Source organism: Sceloporus undulatus, chromosome 4, assembly GCF_019175285.1.
Source record: "Sceloporus undulatus isolate JIND9_A2432 ecotype Alabama chromosome 4, SceUnd_v1.1, whole genome shotgun sequence".
Classification (NCBI taxonomy): Eukaryota; Metazoa; Chordata; class Lepidosauria; order Squamata; family Phrynosomatidae; genus Sceloporus; species Sceloporus undulatus.
Window position 1 is genome coordinate 240,953,821 of NC_056525.1, and position 21,154 is coordinate 240,974,974.

Consider the following 21,154-nt stretch of genomic DNA (forward strand, 5'->3'; position numbering starts at 1 on the left):
CACTCTGCTCAGTTCCGTAGAACGGATGAGAGCGAGAGAGAAAGAAGGCGGAGGGGGAGACAGAAACCAGCCAATCAACACCCTCCTTTACGCCCTCCCTGTCCAATCGGTAACAAAGGTAGGCGGGCTCAGAGAGAGAGAGAGAGAGAGCTGGAGCTAGAGCGAAAGAGAGAGAGAGAGAGAAAGAGAGAGGGAGAGAAATCAGCCAATCAGCACCCTTCCTCGCGCTCTCCCTGTCCAATCGGTCACAAAGGTAGGCGGGCCTTAAGGAACGAAGCTCTCAAACTCGGACAAAAGCCGGGAGACGCCAAAGCAGGAGGAAGAAGAAGAGGAGGAGCCTTTTGCCAAGAGTGGGCGTGACTAGGGGGGCGGCAGTCTATATAAAGCGCGCTGCTCGAGCCCTGGGAGCCTCAGTTGCGCTTGGGAGGCGGCGGGGTCGGTTTGCAGAAGTTGCCTTTGGCTCGGCGGGATTTGGAGCCAGCTGTCTTCGAAGTTTAGGTTTCTGTTTTTCTTTTTCTTTCGTTCCCCCGCAAACGAGGATTACCTTTGCGTGTCTGCAGTATCGTGTGCGCGCTCTGTCTAGAACACGCGTGTCAAAAGAGTCGTGTGAACGCGTGACCCCCCTTCCTGGGGGTCAGGCGGGTGTGGGCCATGGAAGAGAAGTACCTGCCGGAGCTGATGGCCGAGAAGGACTCCCTGGACCCCTCCTTCACCCACGCCTTGAGGCTGGTCAACCAAGGTGAGCAAGCCAGGCATAATACAACAACAACAACAATACTAACATGTTATTGTTGCTCCTTTCGAGCCCATTGCTCTGTTTTGCCTCCTCCTCTTCTCTGTTCTTGACAAGTGTTTGGAGTTTTATGTTTGAAAACCACTGAGAAAGAACTAACTTGCCTTTCTGGGAAACAAACAAACAAACAAACAGGGAATGATATAAATTGAGTAATGCATTTATATAAGAGAGGATGGTAACAAACCATTGGCAGTATAAGAGCAAATTTTCTATTAACTAATAATTTAGTTAAAAGAAAGAGAATACACGAATAAAAAAATATTTAGTATTTATAATGCATGAATGCATTTGGGATCAGCGTGGCCTAGTCTATCTTTAATTTATGTGTCTGAATATATATATATATATATATATATAATATTTAATTGTACCCCTTTCCTCTCCAAAATTGGGACTCAAAGCAGCTTACAGTCTAAAAATACATTATACCATAGGTTTGCAAACCATTATTTTGGCAAGTAGATCTGCTGTCCGTGTGTGTGTGTGTGTGTGTGTGTGTGTATATATATATATGTGAAGGACAGGAGCAGATCTGGGTGAGAGGAGGAGTAGTATCAGGCTGCCTCTCAGGCATTTACTGTATAGGGATGGACCACCTGGAAAAAACAATAACCCACAGCAGCCTTCTTCCCAAACCAGGGATCCTTGACAGGTTCAAAATGAAAATCCCATTTGCAAATGCAAGAGATTGAAAGCTCAGGTGAGTGTGGTGAGAACTGGAAGCCCAAAGCATTGGGAAGAACAACACCCTTTATATTCTTATTTTCTGAATTTTCTTCTATTGTGGGGGTTGGTTTAGGAGTGGGTCGATCGATGGGGAGAGGCGAGTAGGAATTATTACTACTACTCCGTTTAATGCTAACATTTCCTATTTAACTTTTGCAAACCAGTCTTTTAATTGGACCTTTGCAAAACTCTTGTAAGCTGCCTAGGATCCCGTTTTGGGAGAATGGAGGAGGTAGAAGTGCAATGAATAAATAAATCTCAAGGAAAGGATTGCAGTTGGAAGGGAAGGACCAGTTGCAGCAGGACAAAGCAATGCATATATTTTAGGGGTTGTGTGTGTGTTTGTGTGTGTTTCTAGGTAGATACGCCCTCTTTTTAAAAAATAAACATGAAACAGAAGTTGGGGTGAGGACTAAAGCCTGTGGAGTTGTTTCTTTGAAAAACAGTGCCACGCCACCTTGGAAGCAACTCCACCTTTTACTATTACTATTATATTTGTTCATGTCCCACTCCCCCCCCCCCCCCAAAGTTGGGGCACAAAGTGACTTACAAGTTAAAAGAACAATGCAATTGGGAACTGGAAAGGGGACCTTGCTTCTGAGTAAATCTCCACAGGGTTGATATTCACTCTTTATGACTATGCTTGCATTAGTTTATTTTAAAAAATGTTTTAAGTAGTCCTCCAGGATGATGCTAGTGCTTTGTGTGCCTTTGGGCTACCTTCTAACATCCCTGTCAGGTAGGTCAGTACTCAAGGTAGGTCAGTGTCTTTCCCCACCTGACTGCCTTTTGGGTCTCGAGTTGGTGGCAGGTATGACAATACAGTAATTGAGTTTGTGGTCCCTCCTTGCACCCATGGTGTCCCTTGGCACTAAGTGCCTGGTGCTTGTAAGGTTAGGCACAGCTATGGGGTCAGTCTTATCAGTGGGATTTGCTGTGCAAGTGAGTTTGAGCCTCCCATGTCCAGGGCAGTGTCTGTTTGCCTGCCCTTCATTGAGGACAAAAGGAAAGAAGAAGGTGTTTTTATGTCTGACTTTGTGGATGCATCTTGTAGGTAAACAGCATGCTGTGTTTTCTTTGTTAACCTCCAGAGGCGAAAACAGGGTGTGCGCTGGCTATTCCACTCAAAGCAGATTGTGTCAAAAGAAAGCCTCTTGAGGAATTCCTTTGCTCTTTTAACATGTATGTGAAAGATATTGGGATGTGTGGTTTTTCCTTTTGGTGGGAAGAAGAGATCAATTCTTAAACCACCCAGACAGAGCATTTCACAATAGCGGAAGGGTGTTGAGGATTATTTGGCTGGGGAGCAATTGCATACACCTTGTTCATTTATCTACACTTGCTAGTGGACAGGCTCATTGTGGTGCTGGGCTAGTAAGAACACAGTGCAGATTGGATAGGGGGAATGGTTTCATTAAGTATTAAAGAGGGGGATCTTCAGAAAAGGAGGCCAAGTAAGAGGGGACTTGTAGTAGAGCAACACACCATCCTGTTTACATGTATATTTCCAGAAGTACAAGGATGTGGCCTCATATATATCCCAGTATGGTGTATAGAGCCAGCATGTTGTAGTTGTCTGTGTGTTCGACTGTGACTCTGGAGATTGGGGTTCCATTCATAATAAGCCACTTTCAAGTCACACTCTTTCAGTCTCAGAGGATGGTAATGGCAAACCCCCTCTGAAGAAACTTGCCAAGAAAATCCTATGATAGGTTTGCCATAAATGAAAAATGATTTGGAGACACACAACAATTACATGGTGTTGATACTGACTGGCAAGATCTCAGAAGAGTTTCAGAGGGTGAACTGCACATCTTTTTATTTGTGAAGTGTGTGTCCAACTGATGATTTATCCTGGTTGTGAGCTGGGTGTGCTTCAGGAAAAAGTTCTACCTTGACAGAAAGACAAGGTGAGCAATAGACCATGGAAACATCCAGGGGTTGCAGTGTTGGCCATGTAGCAAAGTATAATAACATCCAAAATTCCACAAAACAGTGGTATCTTAATTGAGACATAGACCACAGAAAGTATTCTAGGAGGCGGAATCTCTGTGCAGTTACATAAATCTCTAGGGTAGGGGGATGCCCTTGATAAATAGATGGAGGGGATGGATGCTTGCATAAATGGGACAGGGAAAAAGAAAGTTGATCTATTTGGTGAAGCCAGGAGAACAAAGTGTGCTGTGTAAACTACTAGAATCTGCATGTTAGATTCTCCTGTTGCCAAATCAAGTTTATCCTGGAAGCCTACAGAGAATTAGGACTGGGGATCATTGCTAAGAAGGCGACAGCCCTGTAGGAAAAACAAGTTGATGTGTTGATCTCTATGAAGAGTAAAGCGAATATCCAGCACAATAGATGAGACGGAGAGATCCTTCTTACTTGTCCTCTGGGAGAGTTTTTTCTGTCATTTCACAGAGTCTTGGCATCTTAGATCCGGAGGTGCAGTGGCTGTCAGCTAGCAAACAGAGCACACCTTGGTGGATGGATAAGTGGGGTTGGGGGGTAGAGAGGAGAAAACTCATGACCTAGCATGGAAACAACCATGAAGATGCAGCTGGTGTTGTCATTTTGGTATCTGTTGTCATCTTGGTGTCCCTGGAAATCTGATATGTGTTTGTGTTGTGGCTAGGAAGAGTAAAGGGGCCAGGGACCCATATTCTTCCTCTCTTTGGTAGCTTCAGCAGGTGCTTTTGTTTTGCCTGCTTTTGATCTTGCCTCTGGTTGAAGACCTTTGGTTTGCTGGATTGCTGAGTTGTTGGGTATGCCTAAGGTTGCTGAGAGAGATTGATAATGATATTTTAGTGTACTGTATTAGCATATTATTTTAGTATTTTAGCATTTTATAGTCTTGCATTGTATCATCTGTTTTTGATTATATATGTGTGATGTTCTGCCCTTTGGTGGAAAAGGTGTTATAAATAAACCTTATTATTATTCCGCAAAGGAACCTTGTAGCACCATTGAGACTAACTGAAAGAAAGAAGTTACCAGCTTCTTTCATTTAGTCTCAAAGGTGCTGCAAGATCCCTTTGCATACTGATTTTCCTGGCTAATATCTTTGTATTATTATTATTATTCTGCCTACATAATTTCATGGTGAAGATCAAGTGATGGATGTTCTTATTATTTCTATGTTCTGGCCAGTGACATGGTGAGAAAGTGGATGGGATGCTATAGTATTTCATTCCCAGAGGGACTGGTGTTGGGAAGTCACACCTGCTGCCCCAGAGCTATCTAAAATACATTTTCTTAGATGGAAGCAATAATTTCAGAAGAGAAAATATTGGGGAACATTAAAACCCTAAATCTGATTCTTCTGCCCCCTCCCCCTTGATGTATTTTTACTTGTCTAGAGCCTAACTTTAACTGTCCCACCTCAGTTTCTGTATGCTTTCTATATCTTGCATCTGTAAGAATCTTCAGGCCAGCAGCTATAGAGAAAGCCATGTTCTGCTCATCATGGTAGAGGAAGGATTTAAAAAGTGTGTAGAACTGAATTGCTTGATACTGTTTATTTCCAACATATCTGCTGAATTAATCTAATTTGTTCTGGGAGGAGAGGTGGGTCAGCTTTAAACTTCCAATTTTTATTTTTTCTGGGTCTGAAGGAAGTCAGAAGTATTTGTTTTTACTGTAATTTTAAGCTTGTAAAGGTCTTCACTTTCCTAAATACACCAAAATCCCATTGCATATTTTTTGGTTAGTCTGCAAATCTGACTGCTTTTTGTGACCTTGAAGCTTCATGTTATTACCTGGCAGCATGTGCATGAGAAAAGTATGATGGATGTCTGATCACCTGCTGGGTTGTAGAGTGATTAGCTAGGAAGAAGAATGGCAGATGGATCCGGTAGTAAATAACAGGCAACCAAACACCTGCTGGAATTTGAAGCAGTGCTTGTTTGTTGCTAGAATGTCTGTATCAAACTGTTCCAGCAAACTGTTAACAGTTAATACACCATTTGCAATTTCTGCTTCAAGAAAAGTCTGAAGTTTTCCATGAGCCACCACCACTGAGGATTTCACTAATCTCCCTCTTCCTCCAAATGTAAGGATTGCTTCCTTTCCCTCTGTGTAGCCATCAACTGTGGGGACCTCCTAGATGCCCTCTCGATTCCTATGAGAGACGTAATTCCTCTTTATATCCCCACAGACACCACCCTGTGATAACTGCTGTCACCACAAATTATGCAGGCATGGTCTCTATGAATTCAGGCTTTCCAATACGTTGTATTCTCAGAGGCTCAAATGTATATTACAAAAGAAATTATTTGTTAAACAGAAATTGAACATAACATCACAGATTGTTCAATATATAGAAATCCTGACTGATGCTAATTCCAGAACACATTTCTCACTCTCACACTTATATCCTCACCGTTACTCTTTTCTAGCTCTGGCAAACTACTCAAACTCCTAACGCCCTCTCTAATTCCTAATCTTGCCGCCATCATCCCTGATCAGATCCCCTCAGACATTCCACCAGTCACAACATTCATATTCTCATCCTCTCCTGCCAGATCCCTGCTTTATTATATCTACCGTACATTGCATACATTTCCATAATTGAATTAATAATTGCAAACAACAACCCCCTCAAAAGTCCACAACATCAGATTCCAAGGACATTTCATAATTACAATTGTAATGTAGAAAGTCTTCAGTAACTGAGTGTAGTTGTTGAGCACAAGAGATCTTACAGCCTTGCTTAACAGAATTTGCATGGAAGTAAGACCCAGTAGATTCAAAAGGAATTGCTTGTTAATAGGCTGAAGATTGTAACACTCTAGTTCGGGCTGCCTCCTGCTAAAAACATTTGAGTATTAATGGGTAATGGTAATTTATTCTGATGGCTCACAAAACTGAACATTTGCATTTTTTCCTGACACTTCTGAGTAGGAACTGTCAAATGTTCCCTGAAGAGCATTGCCTTTCCAGTGACAAGTGTGTGCGTGCGGGAGAGCGATCTGTCTAGGCGATGCTTGTGGTAGACAACCAGTTATTTTAAGACCTGTAATCTTTGGCTAATACTTGGATACAGTTTGGAAAAGTAGACCATGACTAATGTTTGATGTTTGGAGATTTGCCATTGAATGCTAGGTGCTGTGAATAACAGTGGGGAAGTATTAGTGTCATCTTTCTTGGTTTGTCTACTTCATGGAACATCTGGCGGTGCAGTTCTGCACTGTTTTTTTTTAACAAAACCTAGTCATCTACTAGGCTTTGTGTTAGAATGATGCTAGTCAGCTCAATTGTGAGTTGGTTTATTAATCCATAATACTTCTATTATACTTGAATAAAACTTCACAACAAAAGAAACTTAATGTGTAAAACAATTAGAAATGCAGGTGATTCAACTCTAGCTGCTTTGCAATTTTAACAGGTATTTTCTTGTGAGAGTCAGTAGTTTGCAGCCCTGACTCAACAGATGTAAATTTCTACTTAAGACCCACAGAGTTCCTTTGGGCTTAGCTACTAGGGAAGACTGCAGTTTTTGTTCTGTGGCAATGTGACCTCTGTTTAAATAAGATTTCAGTAACATTTAGTGGGTGTAGTCATTTGCGTATTGATGGCAAATCTGAATTCCCACTGAGCCATGGGAATCATTTGGGTGACCTTGGGCAAATCACATGTTTCTCAGCCTTAAGATGAAGGCAATGGCAAACTTCAGCTGAAGAAATCTTGCAAAAAACAAACAAAAACTTAGTACAGTGATGGCAAACCTCTTCGGGATCGCGTGCCCCAACTAAGTGTTTTTCCGGCACCAGATGTTACCTACAAGAATTCACCCTAGTTAATGAGAGCACTGAAATAGTCAGTTCCCATACCTTGGATCAAATATTGTTCAGAACGGTGACTGCAGTCAAGAAATCAGAAGATTAGGATTGGGAAGGGCAGCTATTACAGAACTGGACAAGATCCTAAAGTGCAAAGATATAACTGGACTCTAAAGTGATGGTTCAAGCCACAACTTGGACAACATCTGGAAGTCACAATATTCCCCATCACCATGTATTGATGTGTGAGCTGAGTAGGGAAGTAAGTTGATGGAAAGAAAATCCAGTCATATGAGATGTGGTGCTGGAGAAGACTACTGAGGACAGCCAGAAGTACAAACAAACAGGTCCTTGAACAGATAAACCCAGAAATCTCCCTGGAATCCAAGATGACCACATTGAAACTGTTGTACAGTACTTTAGCCACATCATGAGAAGGTATGAATCATTAGAAAAGACAATGATGCTAGGAAAGATAGAGGGCAGGAGAAAGAGAAGAAGATCATGTGCCATATGGATGGACTTAATTGGGAAGGCATGGGCCTGCAGGATCAGAGTAGAGAGGATGAGGACATGGGATCTTGGAGATGTCTCATCCATGGTATACCCATGAGATGAAGTCGACTCGAGAGCAGTTAACAAGAACAACTGCAAAGCAACAATAGCAATGAAATCTACAGTTTGTTGCTTCAGGATGGATCATTTTACATAACAGTTCAAACAGATCAGCAAATGCTACAAGAAAGAGAAGATTTCCATAACAACATAGATTTTGGCCATCACAGTGAAATGGCACCAACATGTGCAGAGGCATGATATTTGGGACAGACAGTGGGAAGAGGTCCTGTGTGCTTTCCACAATGGCATCTTCTAGTTCCCTGCTATAAAGGGAGTGGTTTGAATAGATGGTTTGGAGTGAGATCAAGGATAACTCTTTTATTTTGTTATACCATGCTGGTGGATTAGTAGAAAATATGAAGAAAAAAACAAGTTTAAGATTGTATAAAAAACATAGTTAGTTGTGTATATGACAGTTTAAAGTTAGTCATACCTCAACACTGAATTAACATACTACTATGCCCAGTGTAGGCCATTGTGGCTTTCTGCTGGCATATAAGCTAAGTCAAAGTAGATATTGGAAGTACTGTACTAGGAAATTAAGGACAGGGTGTTAAAAGTGTTGTGCAGTTTGCCAATTTTAATCACTTGCTTTTAATGGCTCTGTTTTAAAGTGCTTGAATTGTATGAATTGTGTGATTTTTTTTAAATTTTACAACGTTTGGTTTTTGTTTTTTTTTTTTACTTCTCTGTAAGCTGTATTTGTTTAAATTTTGGAAGGTGGCATTATGGGGAGAGGCAGGATATAGCTGAATTAATAATGTGAATGTTAGATTTGCACTAGAAAACCTAATTAAGGCGGGTATAGACTGCCCATTTGGGGCGGCTGCACCCACCCCTTTCCCCGCTGTATCGGGGCCTCAGTGTGCAGAGCGGCAGCCGCTGGAGCCCCGATCCGCCCTTTTCAGGCTGCGGGGAAGCACAAAACGCCGCTTCCCCGCAGCCTGAAAAGGAGTGTCCCTGGGGCTTCAAGCCCCAAGGACACCCCATGGCGGCGGGGAGAAGGAGAAAGGTGCCGCTTGGCCCCTTTCTCTTTAGTGTCCGCTGGGCGCAGCCGTCTGAAGGTGCGCCCAGCGGACTAACCAGGAAGGAGCTCCGAAACAGAGCTCCTTCCTGCTCCGTGTTCAGGGCGCACTAAGCGCCCTGGCGCGGAGCAAGGACGTCACGTCCGCACCGCCCCGCTATAGGCAGCACGGCCGTGACGTCCTCACGGCTGCGGCCGTATGGAAGGGCCGCCACCATTTAGTGTGTGACGAGCATGCACGGTTAGGGCGGTGCAGAAGCACCGCCCTTTGTGTCCCCTAGTGCGTGCTCCAGTCCGCAACTAAAGTGCCGGTCTGTAACCGGCCTAAGTTACCTGCTGGCAAGGGGTTATTAATAAAAATCCAAATGGTTGTTTGACACAGGCATGAACACTGATGTATAAGCTACTGGTGAAGGGGCATATGTATATGAATCTCAGTTACTAATCTCAGAATGAAGCTCTTAATGTCTTCATCGGGGCATGGAGAATGTGGAGAGCTTTGTAATATTGGACTTAATGCATCTGTCTAGGCATCTGCAAGAGCAATTTTGTGGTGATGAATCACTAAGAATTTCACCTAGATGTACTGAGACAAAGCAGTATAGCAACAAACGCACTGCCTCAATTAAAAGGCAGGCTTATGTAACCTTTGAAACTGCCTGCCTGTGAGCTGACCCTTAGTGAATCTTTCAGGTTTAAGAGTGTGAAGCGGCTGCTGGGTGAACAGAAATGACAAGCAAGCCGGGTGTATGAGCTTCTGCAAGAAAGAGGATGAGATCTTGTTAAATTCTACAGCAGTGCCAAATGCTTATTTGGTCTGTACACTCTTGGTTTGCATAGTTTATACATATTGAGATACTGGGATTTGAGGGTTTACCTCTTCCTACAGAGTTTGTATATTCCCCCTTAACTTTGCAGCTTGACTTCATTTGGATCTAGTACAGTTCATATTTCCTCAAGTGATGATCCCAACTACAACTGCATTTTATGAGCTCTACATCAAATCATTTCATGGTGGCTTAGTAAATTTTTGTATTTCCGTCACTGCAGTGTGGTCTACATTGGCATGCCCTGGCATTAGACATTAGGCAATAACAAAAAGGATTAAATTAGAGTCATAGCTGTGGGGCTTGGCAACTACTTTGCCATCTGTGAAGTATGAACTATGATCTGTTACTTGAATTATGTATGTTGGAAATGCTATGTCTAATTTGGTGGAAATAGTAGGGTGTAGTGACTTGGATATTGGGCAAGGGCCCAGGGAGACCTGGGTTTGAATTAGCTGCTCAGGTATAGAAACCCACTGACTGATCTTGGGTAAATCAAACTCTGTTAGCCTCAGAGGAAGGCGGTTGAAAATCTTGCCAAGCAATCCTTGTGATAGTCCTTCTGTAAGTTGAAGTTTCAGTTGAAGGCACATAACAAAAGTCTTAAGACACAGGGCTAAGCTGAAGTATTGAGACACTTGGTGTCAGATACCTGCTGCTCTACTGCAGACAGGCCAGCTTCTACTGGCTGACTGTGAACTATCTTCTGCCCACTCCTACTCTTAAGCTGCTCCTTGAATCTGCCTGAATTGTAGCTGTACGGAATACATTACTAGTGCTGGTAAGGCTGCACTAGTTTTCTTGTTGACTTAGGTACAGTTTCAAGATGCTCTGACCTTCCAAACACTGAGTGGCTTGGGCACTCTGTTTTAGTGAATTCTTGTTACATATTTTTATCACTGGAGGCTAGATTCTCTCTTCTTTCAAAAAACCTAAAATGAAAATAAGCAAAACACATCCAATGAAATGATCATTATCTAGGTCTAGCAGAATAGTAAATGAAACATGTTAACTTTTCTGATAATTGTCTCGGTCTACAAAAATGGTTTGCTCCATGGTAGAGCATGTGGCTGTAACTGGGAATGGGCAAATTATTTCATGTCAGTCATCCAATGATCCAAATTAGTCTGTAGTCCTTCTTTTTAAAAAAATTTTGCATTCAGGTTTAGGTGTAATTAACCTGTTTTCTTTCAAAATAGGTCTCATTTGAGCACTGAACTGTGAAAACATCTGCAAACATAGTACAGAAGTTGGCTTGAATTCTGGTCTGCACATTGATCTTGGAGGTGCAGTCAAAATCCATTTAGACAGGAATTTGAATTGAGCCCCCTCAAGAATTTATAGTCTACCTGTAGCAAGTAACCAGGCCAGTCCATAGCATCTCAAGATACTTCTGAATATCCGGTGAAGAAAGAGATCTCTGTTCCTGAGAATCTGGTACAGTGGAACTAGGTTAGCTGGATAATTAATATAGCTTGATAGAAGGTAGCCTGCCTGTTGTCCTTTACAGTTGTTATGCATTATAACTTTGCATGATCTGTTTTGAGTCCTTAAAAATGACTTGAAAGTTGCAAAAGTTCCTTTTCTAACATTCCAGAAGTATTACATTTAAAATAATAGATATTTATGCTGTATTTGGAAGATGATTTGTGATAACTCACTAGTGTCTAACTTGCACTGGCACTGGTAGAATTAGACAAAAAATAAATAAATCACTGTACTGCATGGTTAAATTGAATAGATGGCACCAGCAATTTGCTATGCCTGGTTCCTGGGAAGATTACCTAATGCTGATTTGATTGTTAGATGCTCTGAATTTTTTCCTGATTCAGTTTGTGTTAGCCCAAGAGCTTACACCATGCAAAGTTGAACAGCTGTGTTGTATAGATGCCAAAACGCATTTCCTTAATCAACTTCTTTGATGATGTTGTTGTGTGACTTCAAGTCATTTCTGACGTATGGCAACCCTAAGGTGCTTTTCTAGAATTTGTTCAGGGAGAGTTTACCTTTGCCTTCCTTTGAGCCTGAGAGAATATGATTTGCCTAAGTTCACCGGTGAGTTTCCATGGATGAGTGGGTATTCAAATCCTTGTCTTCCAGTGCCTTAGTCCAAAACTCAAACCGCTACACTACACTGGCGCACCCATTTGACACCATGGGACTTCAATTTTGCTTCCCTACAGTTCAGTTATATTCCTTGTGTGCTGCTTATAGGGCCTGTGAAATATTTTGTTTTGAAATTGGGATAAAATGCATGGAGTTCAAGTTTTCTTAAATATTGATGAATGCTTGAAATAGATTTTGTAAACAGTTCTTTGGAAAATGAAAATGGTCTTTCAGGTTAGCTTTGTTTATTAATCCCCATAGGCTGTCAAGAGAAATTAAACAATTTTGCATGGTAAGATTTAATCTGATCTAATTGGTTAGCACTTGTCAGTGAAACCAGTCTTTACCTATCTCATAGGTTAGACATCAGAACTAACTTTATTATAATTCTAAGACCGTAATCTTTGAGACCTGTATAGGTAATATTAGCTATGTAAACATCAGATGGTACTGGGAAGAGAAAGGTGGATTTTTTATTTTATTTTTTATTTTTTGGGTTTAGTCTAGTATAGTGTTCCAGGTTCTCTGTTCAGTGCCGTATGGTATCCACATAGACTTTCTGGGTAGTTCAGCTGTGGGGTAATGATTGGAAATGCAGTACTCTACTTTTCATTCTAATACAGAAGTTGTGGGCAGGCACAATGAAGCTACTTCACTGTGCTTATATATGGGACTGTAAGCTTATGGTTCTAGTCCACATGGCCATAGAAAACTTGTAAAAATAGCCAGCGTTTCTGCCGGTAGGAAAGCCTTTGACATGGTAAGGCTTTTCTGTTGGGAGTACAGAAAAGCAAATGAAATAATAGGTTGTGAAAAGACTAGAGCCTCTGCTGAGAAAGAAACTGAAAGCATCAAAAACACAGATCAGAAGGAATAAGCATTTCTGCTGTACTTTTTACATTTTATTATTTTTATTAAAAGCTTTTAACTGTTTTTCTTTAGGGCTTAAGCACTCAAGATGCTCTGACCATCATTGGATCAAAGGAGTTGCATCTGGAGGCATGAAGGTCCCTTGACTTGATTTACCTTTCAGTTAGACTAATAGAAACTCAGAACATCATCATAAACACAGTTTAAAATATGAAAAGAAGTTGATCAAGCTGGCAATATTAAACTTCTTTGTAAAAATCACAGGTTAAACTAGTAGCCAGAGGAGCAAAGTTGTTCATTAACTCCCTCAAATCCCTCCATAACCTGGAATCCCAGTGTCCTTCAGAAGAAGGAAAGGAGCCCATCAGTGGACTGCTGAAAGAGTTAGTAGTTCTGGTTGTGTTGTGGGAGCATTACAACCATTGCAGGAGCGTTGTGGGAGCATTACAACCATTGTAACTGTCAGGTTCACTTTTGGTTAAATGTATGTGTTTAGTTGAGTTGTTCTTATTTTTTATTTTAATAGAACTTCTCCCAAAGATAACCATGTTCTCCAACCTGCTCTGGAATAATCTTCTCTATCCTGCTAGACCTCTTTGTATCAGGCAGTAAACATGGTGACCCCTTTGAGCGTAACATAAGAGCAGATCACTGTGCCTTTGTAATAATCTGCTCATGCAAGTGCATGAGGAAATGAACGGTCTGATGTTACTAAATTTGTTCATGGCATGAGTATCCTTCATGGGTCAGCACTTATCCTCAGTGCACTCTTAAAAAACAACAACAACCTCCTTTATCTGAGTTTGTCCATTTCTGGAGAAGTGAAGATGCTGGATTTTTTTAAATACAAAAAGAAACTGAAGAGGTGAGAGCTACCTGTCCTTCCTGATGGGGATCATGTTGTGGTATACAGTGGTACCCCGGGATACGAATGCGCCGCCTTACGAAATTTCCGGGTTACGAAAAAAATCAATTGAAAAAAACTGTTCCGGGTTACGAAGGTTATTTCGGGTTACGAAAGAAATTTTGGTGCTTTTCGGCGCTTTTTCGCACCAAATCGCGGCTTTTCCCCATTAGCGCCTATGGGTTTTCGGCTTGCGAAAGCATTTCGGGTTACGAAAGCGGCGGCGGAACGAATTAAATTCATAACCCGGGGTACCCCTGTATAGTGGGCTCAAGCTTTTCATTAAAGATAGTTACTAAATCAAGGTACAGTATCTTACAAAGGTGAGTTAAATTCAAGCTTTTGTCTGTATGATTCCTGCTTCTTTCAGGAGATACTGCTTGAATAGTAGAACTTCTTGATGGATCAGTTGACTAAACAGGCAATAGCACCTCCACAAAGACTATAGAACATTTGGCTGCTGTCATCACATCCTCTAGTAACAGACCCAATGCCTGTCTACACTGTATATCTACATTACTTTAATCCTTGGTTGCTTTCATTTCAAGGATACTTGGGTAATTGTAGTTCAGGGGAGTGTACTGTTCAGAGAATTTGAAGTCCATATTGTTGTTAGCTGCCCTCAAGTTGATCCGACTCATGGTGAGCCTGTGGATGAGACATCTCCATGCTCCTCTGTCCTTAAAAGGCTACAAATCTCAAGGTTCTCTAGGACAGCACCTGGATGATAAGTGATGAATACTGATAGGAGTGGAATCAGAACGAGATCATGGACAAAAAAAGAGGACAAAATTAGTACTTTAGGGATTGAAATGGTGAGAACAGCTATGAAATTTATGAAGATGACAATCTTTAAAAAGTCAGATGAAAGGATGAAAAAAGAACCGTCCCCAGAAAACCAGTAACACAGTAGCTATGGAGTGTTCAGTGAAAATAAATTGTTGTGGTATCCCATCCAGAGGGGCCCAACTGCTGCCTGTTGTATCTTTTCATGGCAAGCAAAAGCCTGCTTTTATATTCCCAGGCATTCCAGAAATTACTGTTATGCTTTCAGATCTTTCTTTATGCTTCTGGATATTTAGATCACACCATCAGAACTTTCTCCTTAAACTGCTAGCTCTACCTTTGGCTTTACATGTTGTAGTTTTACTTTTACCTTGATTTTGACTTTTGCTCTGTTGTCCTTATTTCATCTTGCATGTGTATTTACCTGTAGTGCATTCAGGAATTCAGTTTCAGAGCAGTTGTTCTTTTCAGCTTAAGGAATGATCCTAATGGAATCTAACTGTTGCCTTAAACAAAGTTCTAATTGGTTCCATGCATCTGTATTAGTTGGGTCTACCTATAGCAAGTTTGTCTCCAAAATGTTCAAAAACAAGATCAATGGAAAGCTTGTGGGTAGGATAACAGAACAGTTGTTTGAAACAGGAGCTTTACTGCTTAGAACTGTGTAAAAATTGTTTCAGTGTCGTTCATGTCTTCCTGAGTCCTGACCCAGCACTCAGGTCACTGAATTTACTTTCAAGAGTCAGGATTTGGCCAGGCCAGGACTTCATAGTCCATATATTCTTATAAATCAAAATGTTCCTAAAATGTCATAGTCTGAAAACAAATGTGCTCTTTCAGGAACTACAATATGTTAAGCTGTGAACTGAGGGGATTAAAGAGAATTGTGTTTTGGGAAAGGAGAGAGCGGACCTCTTCAAGTTTCTAATACCTTGGTGGTGACAGTAGAAATTCTGCACATAGAATACATGCTGTTCAATTCAAACATCAAGTCGATTTCTCTTTCCCTACTTTTGTGGCAGGTATTTGATCAGAGGACTGAAGAACATGTACCACCTCTCGCAAATTCCATCAAGGTGTTTAGATCCTGTCTGATCTTGGAAGCTAAGCAGGGTCAGCCTTGGTTGGTATGTGGATGAGACATTACCAAAAATATTAGGTGCTGTAGGCTCTATTTCAGAGGAAGGAACTAGCAAACCACCTCTGACTATTCCTTGCTTAAGATTACACTGTGAAATTCATGGGGTTGCCATAAAACGACAGGTGACTTGAAGACGCACACACACAGACCCTCATGTATTTAACAGCACTCCTGAATCCCATGAAGTGGGTCCCTGAAGTCATATAGAAATTTCCCAGAATGGTAACTAGCATTCACAGATAAGACCCTTCAGATTCATTTGGTAAGCTTAGCTGTATGTACCCAAAAATCCTGAGGCTGTTTACTTTAAAGACTTGTTCTCAGCAGAAAATAAGTCTCTAATCTTAAGCTTGTGAGTCATCTAAGCTGCCCTGCATAGGAGTCCATGAATACCTGTCCATACTTATTTCAGAATAAATGGAACTACCTTGAAATGGAGTAATGTTGGCAAAAGACAGTGTCCCGTTAAGAGCTTTATGTAAAGGTAGATTAGTTAGCAGATGTTACAGGCTAAAGCTTGATAGAAACAGTAATGTGGATAGTTGCCTGTCAGATAATTTTCTAAATCTCTGTATAAGTTAATACAGAAGTACATTTCCCATGCAGGTTGCCATCTCAAGGCAAAAAACAATCCAACCCTGATAGCTGATGATGATTCACAAGTACATTCAAGGATGACAAGTATTCAAATGATGTTGATACTGTTTATGGACAATATTGCTCTGGAAAACACATAGAGTTGTCCCTCTATTTTTGTGCGGGATCAGTTCTGCGCCCCCCCCCCCCATGGAAATTCGCAAATATTCAAGCCCCATTGGCTTGAATGGCTGCACATGCACCATTTAAACTTTCCCTACTTGCCAGCCCGCAAAGGACTGAGACTGCAGTCTGTAAGTCCATGAAAATGGAGGGATGGTTGTACAGTACATCTTAGCAGCAGTAGCAGCTGCTGCTTTGCACCAGTTTTCAACCTTCCTGCCAGCCTATTAACTATTCCTATATGGAGTTGTCAGTTTGGCTACTCCCAACAGGTTTTCTGGGTCGTCTCTGTGCAGTGCAAAGGGCTGGGTGTAGAGTCAGGGTCAACCAAGAGAAGGCAGGAGTTACTTGTCTTCAAAGATAGAAAGCCCTCAGTTGTATAGACAAGAGAAGGAAAAATCAGTGTTGGCATTGGTTTCTCTTAATTCACCTATGCGGAAGTAATTGCTAGTGAAAGACCAAAGCTTAGCCCAAGATACCACTATACACATCAACTTCCTTAACCAGTACTAACTGACTGCATGACTTGGAAGGTGAAATGGATAATAGAGAGAAACTGGATCCCTAAAGACTATGATATGGTTGTCCTGGATAGGCAATACATATGCCTGATTCATGTGCTTGGGGAGAACTATTCTAGCCCTGTTCCTTGCAACTGGAGGAATAATATGTCAGGGATGATGGGAGTTGTAGCTCTTCACCTCTGGCTCGAACTCACCACCTTGTTAACGCACCGCGCTGACCAGTTTTGGCCAGTGGTTAAAGCTTTGCTCAAAAGCAGCAGAGTTACAGAGAATAGGCTGAAGACCCTGACAAACTCTCCAAGCCTTCTCACTCTTGCTTCCAGAGAAGTCTTCACCCTTCTTCAGGATCCAGCTGGTTCTTGTAGCTTCACCCATGACACCAGACAACTCAGTAGTCTTATATAAAAGATCTACTTTATTCTACTATATACAGCTCCAAAACTATCCAATACAACTCCTCACTACTACCCACTCTACTACCCACAAAATACATTGGGATTCATAGTCATTATTATAGTCATTGCAAGATACCACCCACTGTTGTCTGTTTCCACCCAGTGGGCGTGTACACCATTCTCATTGGTTCTCTTGGTTCATCCCATAATTAATGATTTCATCTCAGCCTTGACCACTTAACAATTCTCAGGTGTGTTCAATTATCCACTTTACACTTCTGTCCTTGGCATTTAGGAATTGTTAATTCCATTACCTTTTACACCTGTGTGGATCCTAATTGCTTCTGCTGAGTCACCCTGACTCTCACATACATGTTTTATTTCATTCACTGTATATCCCATGTTGCTTTTTCCTTAACATAATAGTGTAGGAGTATTGTAATAGTAATATAGGAGTAGTCTTTGTAGTAGATTCATGAATGGCAGCTTGGAGGATTGAATCTCATACTGGAGACCAAAATGTCTGTGACACCCTAGTTTTGGTAACTTTTTCATGCAATCCATGTGCCTAAAACACAGAAATGCTGGGGTGTAAAAGGTGCTTTGGGGCTTTAAGAGCACAATGCTAACATAACAGAAGATCATAAAAGATAGCTGAATCTCACTGAGACTATGAGTCCAAATGCATTTGAGAAAGTGTCCTGTTAATAGCCAAGTTGTGACATGACCAGAACATACAGTGCTGTTAGACTGGAGAGATGCTGAGCTCTTCACTCAGCCTGCCTCTCCTGCTGTCTGCTTCAGATTGGGGGCAAAGGTATGCTGAACAGGTATATGTCACCGGAGTCAAGCTGCATGCTTACGAAAAAGTTTGGCTACCACTGTGGATATGATTTGTCGCTTCTGAAGAATTGGCTATCGTGTCATTATAACTTAAATATGGGATCTAAGTTACTGTGAGCTGTTACGAACATATTGGTTCCAATATTGTTTTGTTTTTTGTTTTTATTTTGCAGCCAGAGCATAGGAAGTGAGAGGAGGAAGTTGTAACTATTTCAACAATGTGATGATGGCTCTTCTGCTGACATGCATGGCTTATGCTGTTGAACGGGGGCAAAGGTTACTATTTTAAACTTGCCTTCTCCAGCAGCATCAAGCAGACACAAAACACTTTTTTTTCCAGAAAAAAAATGAGGGGGAGGGGAGACTAAAGGCTCACTGAATACTGATATTCTTCATGAAACTACATACAGTATAGTCTCATCTCTGAGCTAGTACCGTTAGTGGCTATTTCTTATTATGATGATATCTTTTATTTTTGTGAAGTCTTGAAAAGGAAGACTTGTCTTGATGGACCTTTCTGCCTCTTTGTCATTGCATTGGTTCTGTGTCTTTCCAGACATAAGTCAGATTCTTTAACATGCTGCAGAGGATGGAGGAATTTGAAGGTGAAAAATGAGACTCAGAAGCTGCTACCATGTTGCACGATGGATATGCTTGGCAGAATTCCAGACCCTGCCCTACAAATAGGAGGAATCAAATCAGAAATTAATTTCATACTTGCACAGTTTTGTGTTTATGCAAAACATGGCCTATAACTAGTTAATTGTTAAGTATTTACAATCCAAGGAACATGGCTTAAAACTAGTTAATTGTTAAATATGCCATCAACAAATCTTTGTTTGTTGTTTGGTTTGTCTATTTTAAATAGGTTTCTGACCACATGAATCTGCTGTAAGTAATATTAAATTGTGTGTGTGTTTATTCTTACTGTCATATGGAAGAAAGAAAGGGAATAGAGGGATGTGTGAATGTAGAACTCTTTCTTTTTGCATGTAGTTCATTGTTGGGGTGGACAGAGTGCAGCCATGGGGCTGAATGTGGAGTTCGAGATAGCTTGAGATCCTGCCTCTCCCAGGACAGCCTTCCTCTGGCAAAACAAACAGACAAACAAACACCAAGAGTCGTTGCCATTTTTGAAGCTTTCATGAGTGGCAGCCTATCGTCTAAATCAGTAATTTTGCCTGCACACAAAAATACATTGTTTGTTTTTTTTTAAAAAAAATCATCTTTCATGACTAGTAGTAGACTTTAGGAGAGCCAGCATGGCATAGTGGTTTGAGTGTTGGACTACAATTCTGGAGACCAGGGTTTGATTCCCAGTTAAACCATGAAACCCACTGGGTGCCTTTGGGAAAATCACATATGCTCAGCCTCAGGAGAAGACAATGACAAACCCCTTTTGAACGTATCTTGCCAAGAAAACCCCATGATAACTTCACCTTAAGGTTGTCTTAAGTTGGAAATTCCCTGAAGGTACACAACAACAAAGTAGACTTATGGCCAATTCTGTATCTGTATAACTTTTGATGTTCTGTGGGCCCCCCCAGTGCATCTCAAACTGTCCATTCCTGATAGGGTTTTGTGGGTTTTTCGGGCTATCTGGCCATGTTCTAGAAGAGTTTATTCCTGATATTTCACCAGCGTCTGTGGCTGGCATCTTCAGTGTCCATTCCTGAATTAGTGGTAGATTTTATTGTAACTATTCTGTTCCTCCTTACACTAGTTTTGGAGCTGTTTTCTAGTATGATTTCAAATGATTCCTGATCCTGACTCCTCTTTAACTTCTAGCAAATTAGTTTAAATTTAAGCATGCTGGTCTGGTTTTTACTTGCTTATATTTTGTGTGTGTGTGGTGTGGTCTGTGTTCTTTGTTAATGTTCCTGTTTTTCATATGAGGGTCTGAAGATGTATGAACTCACATAGTATTTCCTCCATATTTTCCTAATAGGACTGGTTGGAGTCCTTGATATGCTTGGAGGTGTTTTTTTTAATCTGCCTTCATTGATGTAGGATGTATATATAATTAAAAAGCTGACCACATTGAGTTGGAATGGATCTTGCCTTGTAAAGCATAATAAAGTGAAACTAGACGGTACTGTTTCAGTTGTATTGAAAACTAATTAGCTATTTGTGCCCTGGAAAAAAATAAAGCATCAGGTTTCAGTAATAGAATTTTACCTTCCATCAGCCAAATCAGCTATCCTATGATGGATCATTTTTTTAAAAAATACAATTGAAATCTCCCAGCACTACAGTCGGCCCTTCTTATACACAGATTTTTTAATACATGGATTCAAGCATACACGGTTTGAAAATGTTCCAAAAAAGTATACATTTCAAATATCCAACCTTGATTTTCCATTTTTTATAAGGGACACCATTTTGCTATGTCATTATATTTTATGGGACTTGAGCATACACAGATTTTGTTATCCACGGGGGATCTTGGACCCAAACTCCAGCGTATAACAAGGGTCCGCTGTATAAAGATAAAGTTTGGGACATAGTATTAAGCGAGAGGAGCAGATGGTCCATTCAGAAAACACATTAGCAAATAGATGCTTCTACCTCTCAGCTTGGGCTACCTTTTGTTCACGAAGCCTACAAATATTAAAAGTATATAAAAATAATGAGGGGATGAAAGAGAATACATTAGCCAAATTCTTGCTCTTTCCTGTACCTTTGGGCTTTGAAATCCGGGTGTTGTCCTTGAGATATAAACCTATATTAAAATAAAGGAAATAATACCTTCTAAAATGTTTTTCCAAGGGACAGGATAAAAAAACCTTTCATATTGCAAGCAGCAGGTAACCAGAATATGGGGAACCTGTAGAATCATATAATCATAGAATCGGAAGAGACCGCAAGGGCCATCCAGTCCAACCCCCTGCCATGCATGAAACCCAAATCAAAGCATTCCCACAGATGGCCATCTAGCCTCTGCTTAAAGACCTCCAAGGAAGGAGAGTCCACTACACTCTGAGGGAGTTTGTTCCACTGTCAGACAGCCCTTACTGTCAGGAAGTTCCTCCTAATGTTGAGGTGGAATCTTTTCCTG

General features: G+C 41.0%; 1 protein-coding gene across 5 annotated transcripts in view; it reads left to right on the forward strand.

Annotated features, from left to right (window-relative positions):
- The first annotated feature begins 310 nt into the window (after positions 1–310).
- KHDRBS3 (KH RNA binding domain containing, signal transduction associated 3) overlaps positions 311–21,154 on the forward strand; it is a 141,999-nt gene continuing 121,155 nt past the window's right edge. For 3 of the 5 annotated variants that reach the window (XM_042462420.1, XM_042462419.1, XM_042462421.1), the window contains exon 1: positions 317–739. In XM_042462420.1, the coding sequence (XP_042318354.1) occupies positions 652–739 (88 nt within the window). In that variant the 5' untranslated portion in view covers positions 317–651. Of the gene's footprint in view, positions 740–21,154 lie in introns of all 5 variants that reach the window. The other 2 variants (XM_042462424.1, XM_042462423.1) reach the window with 2 other exon arrangements.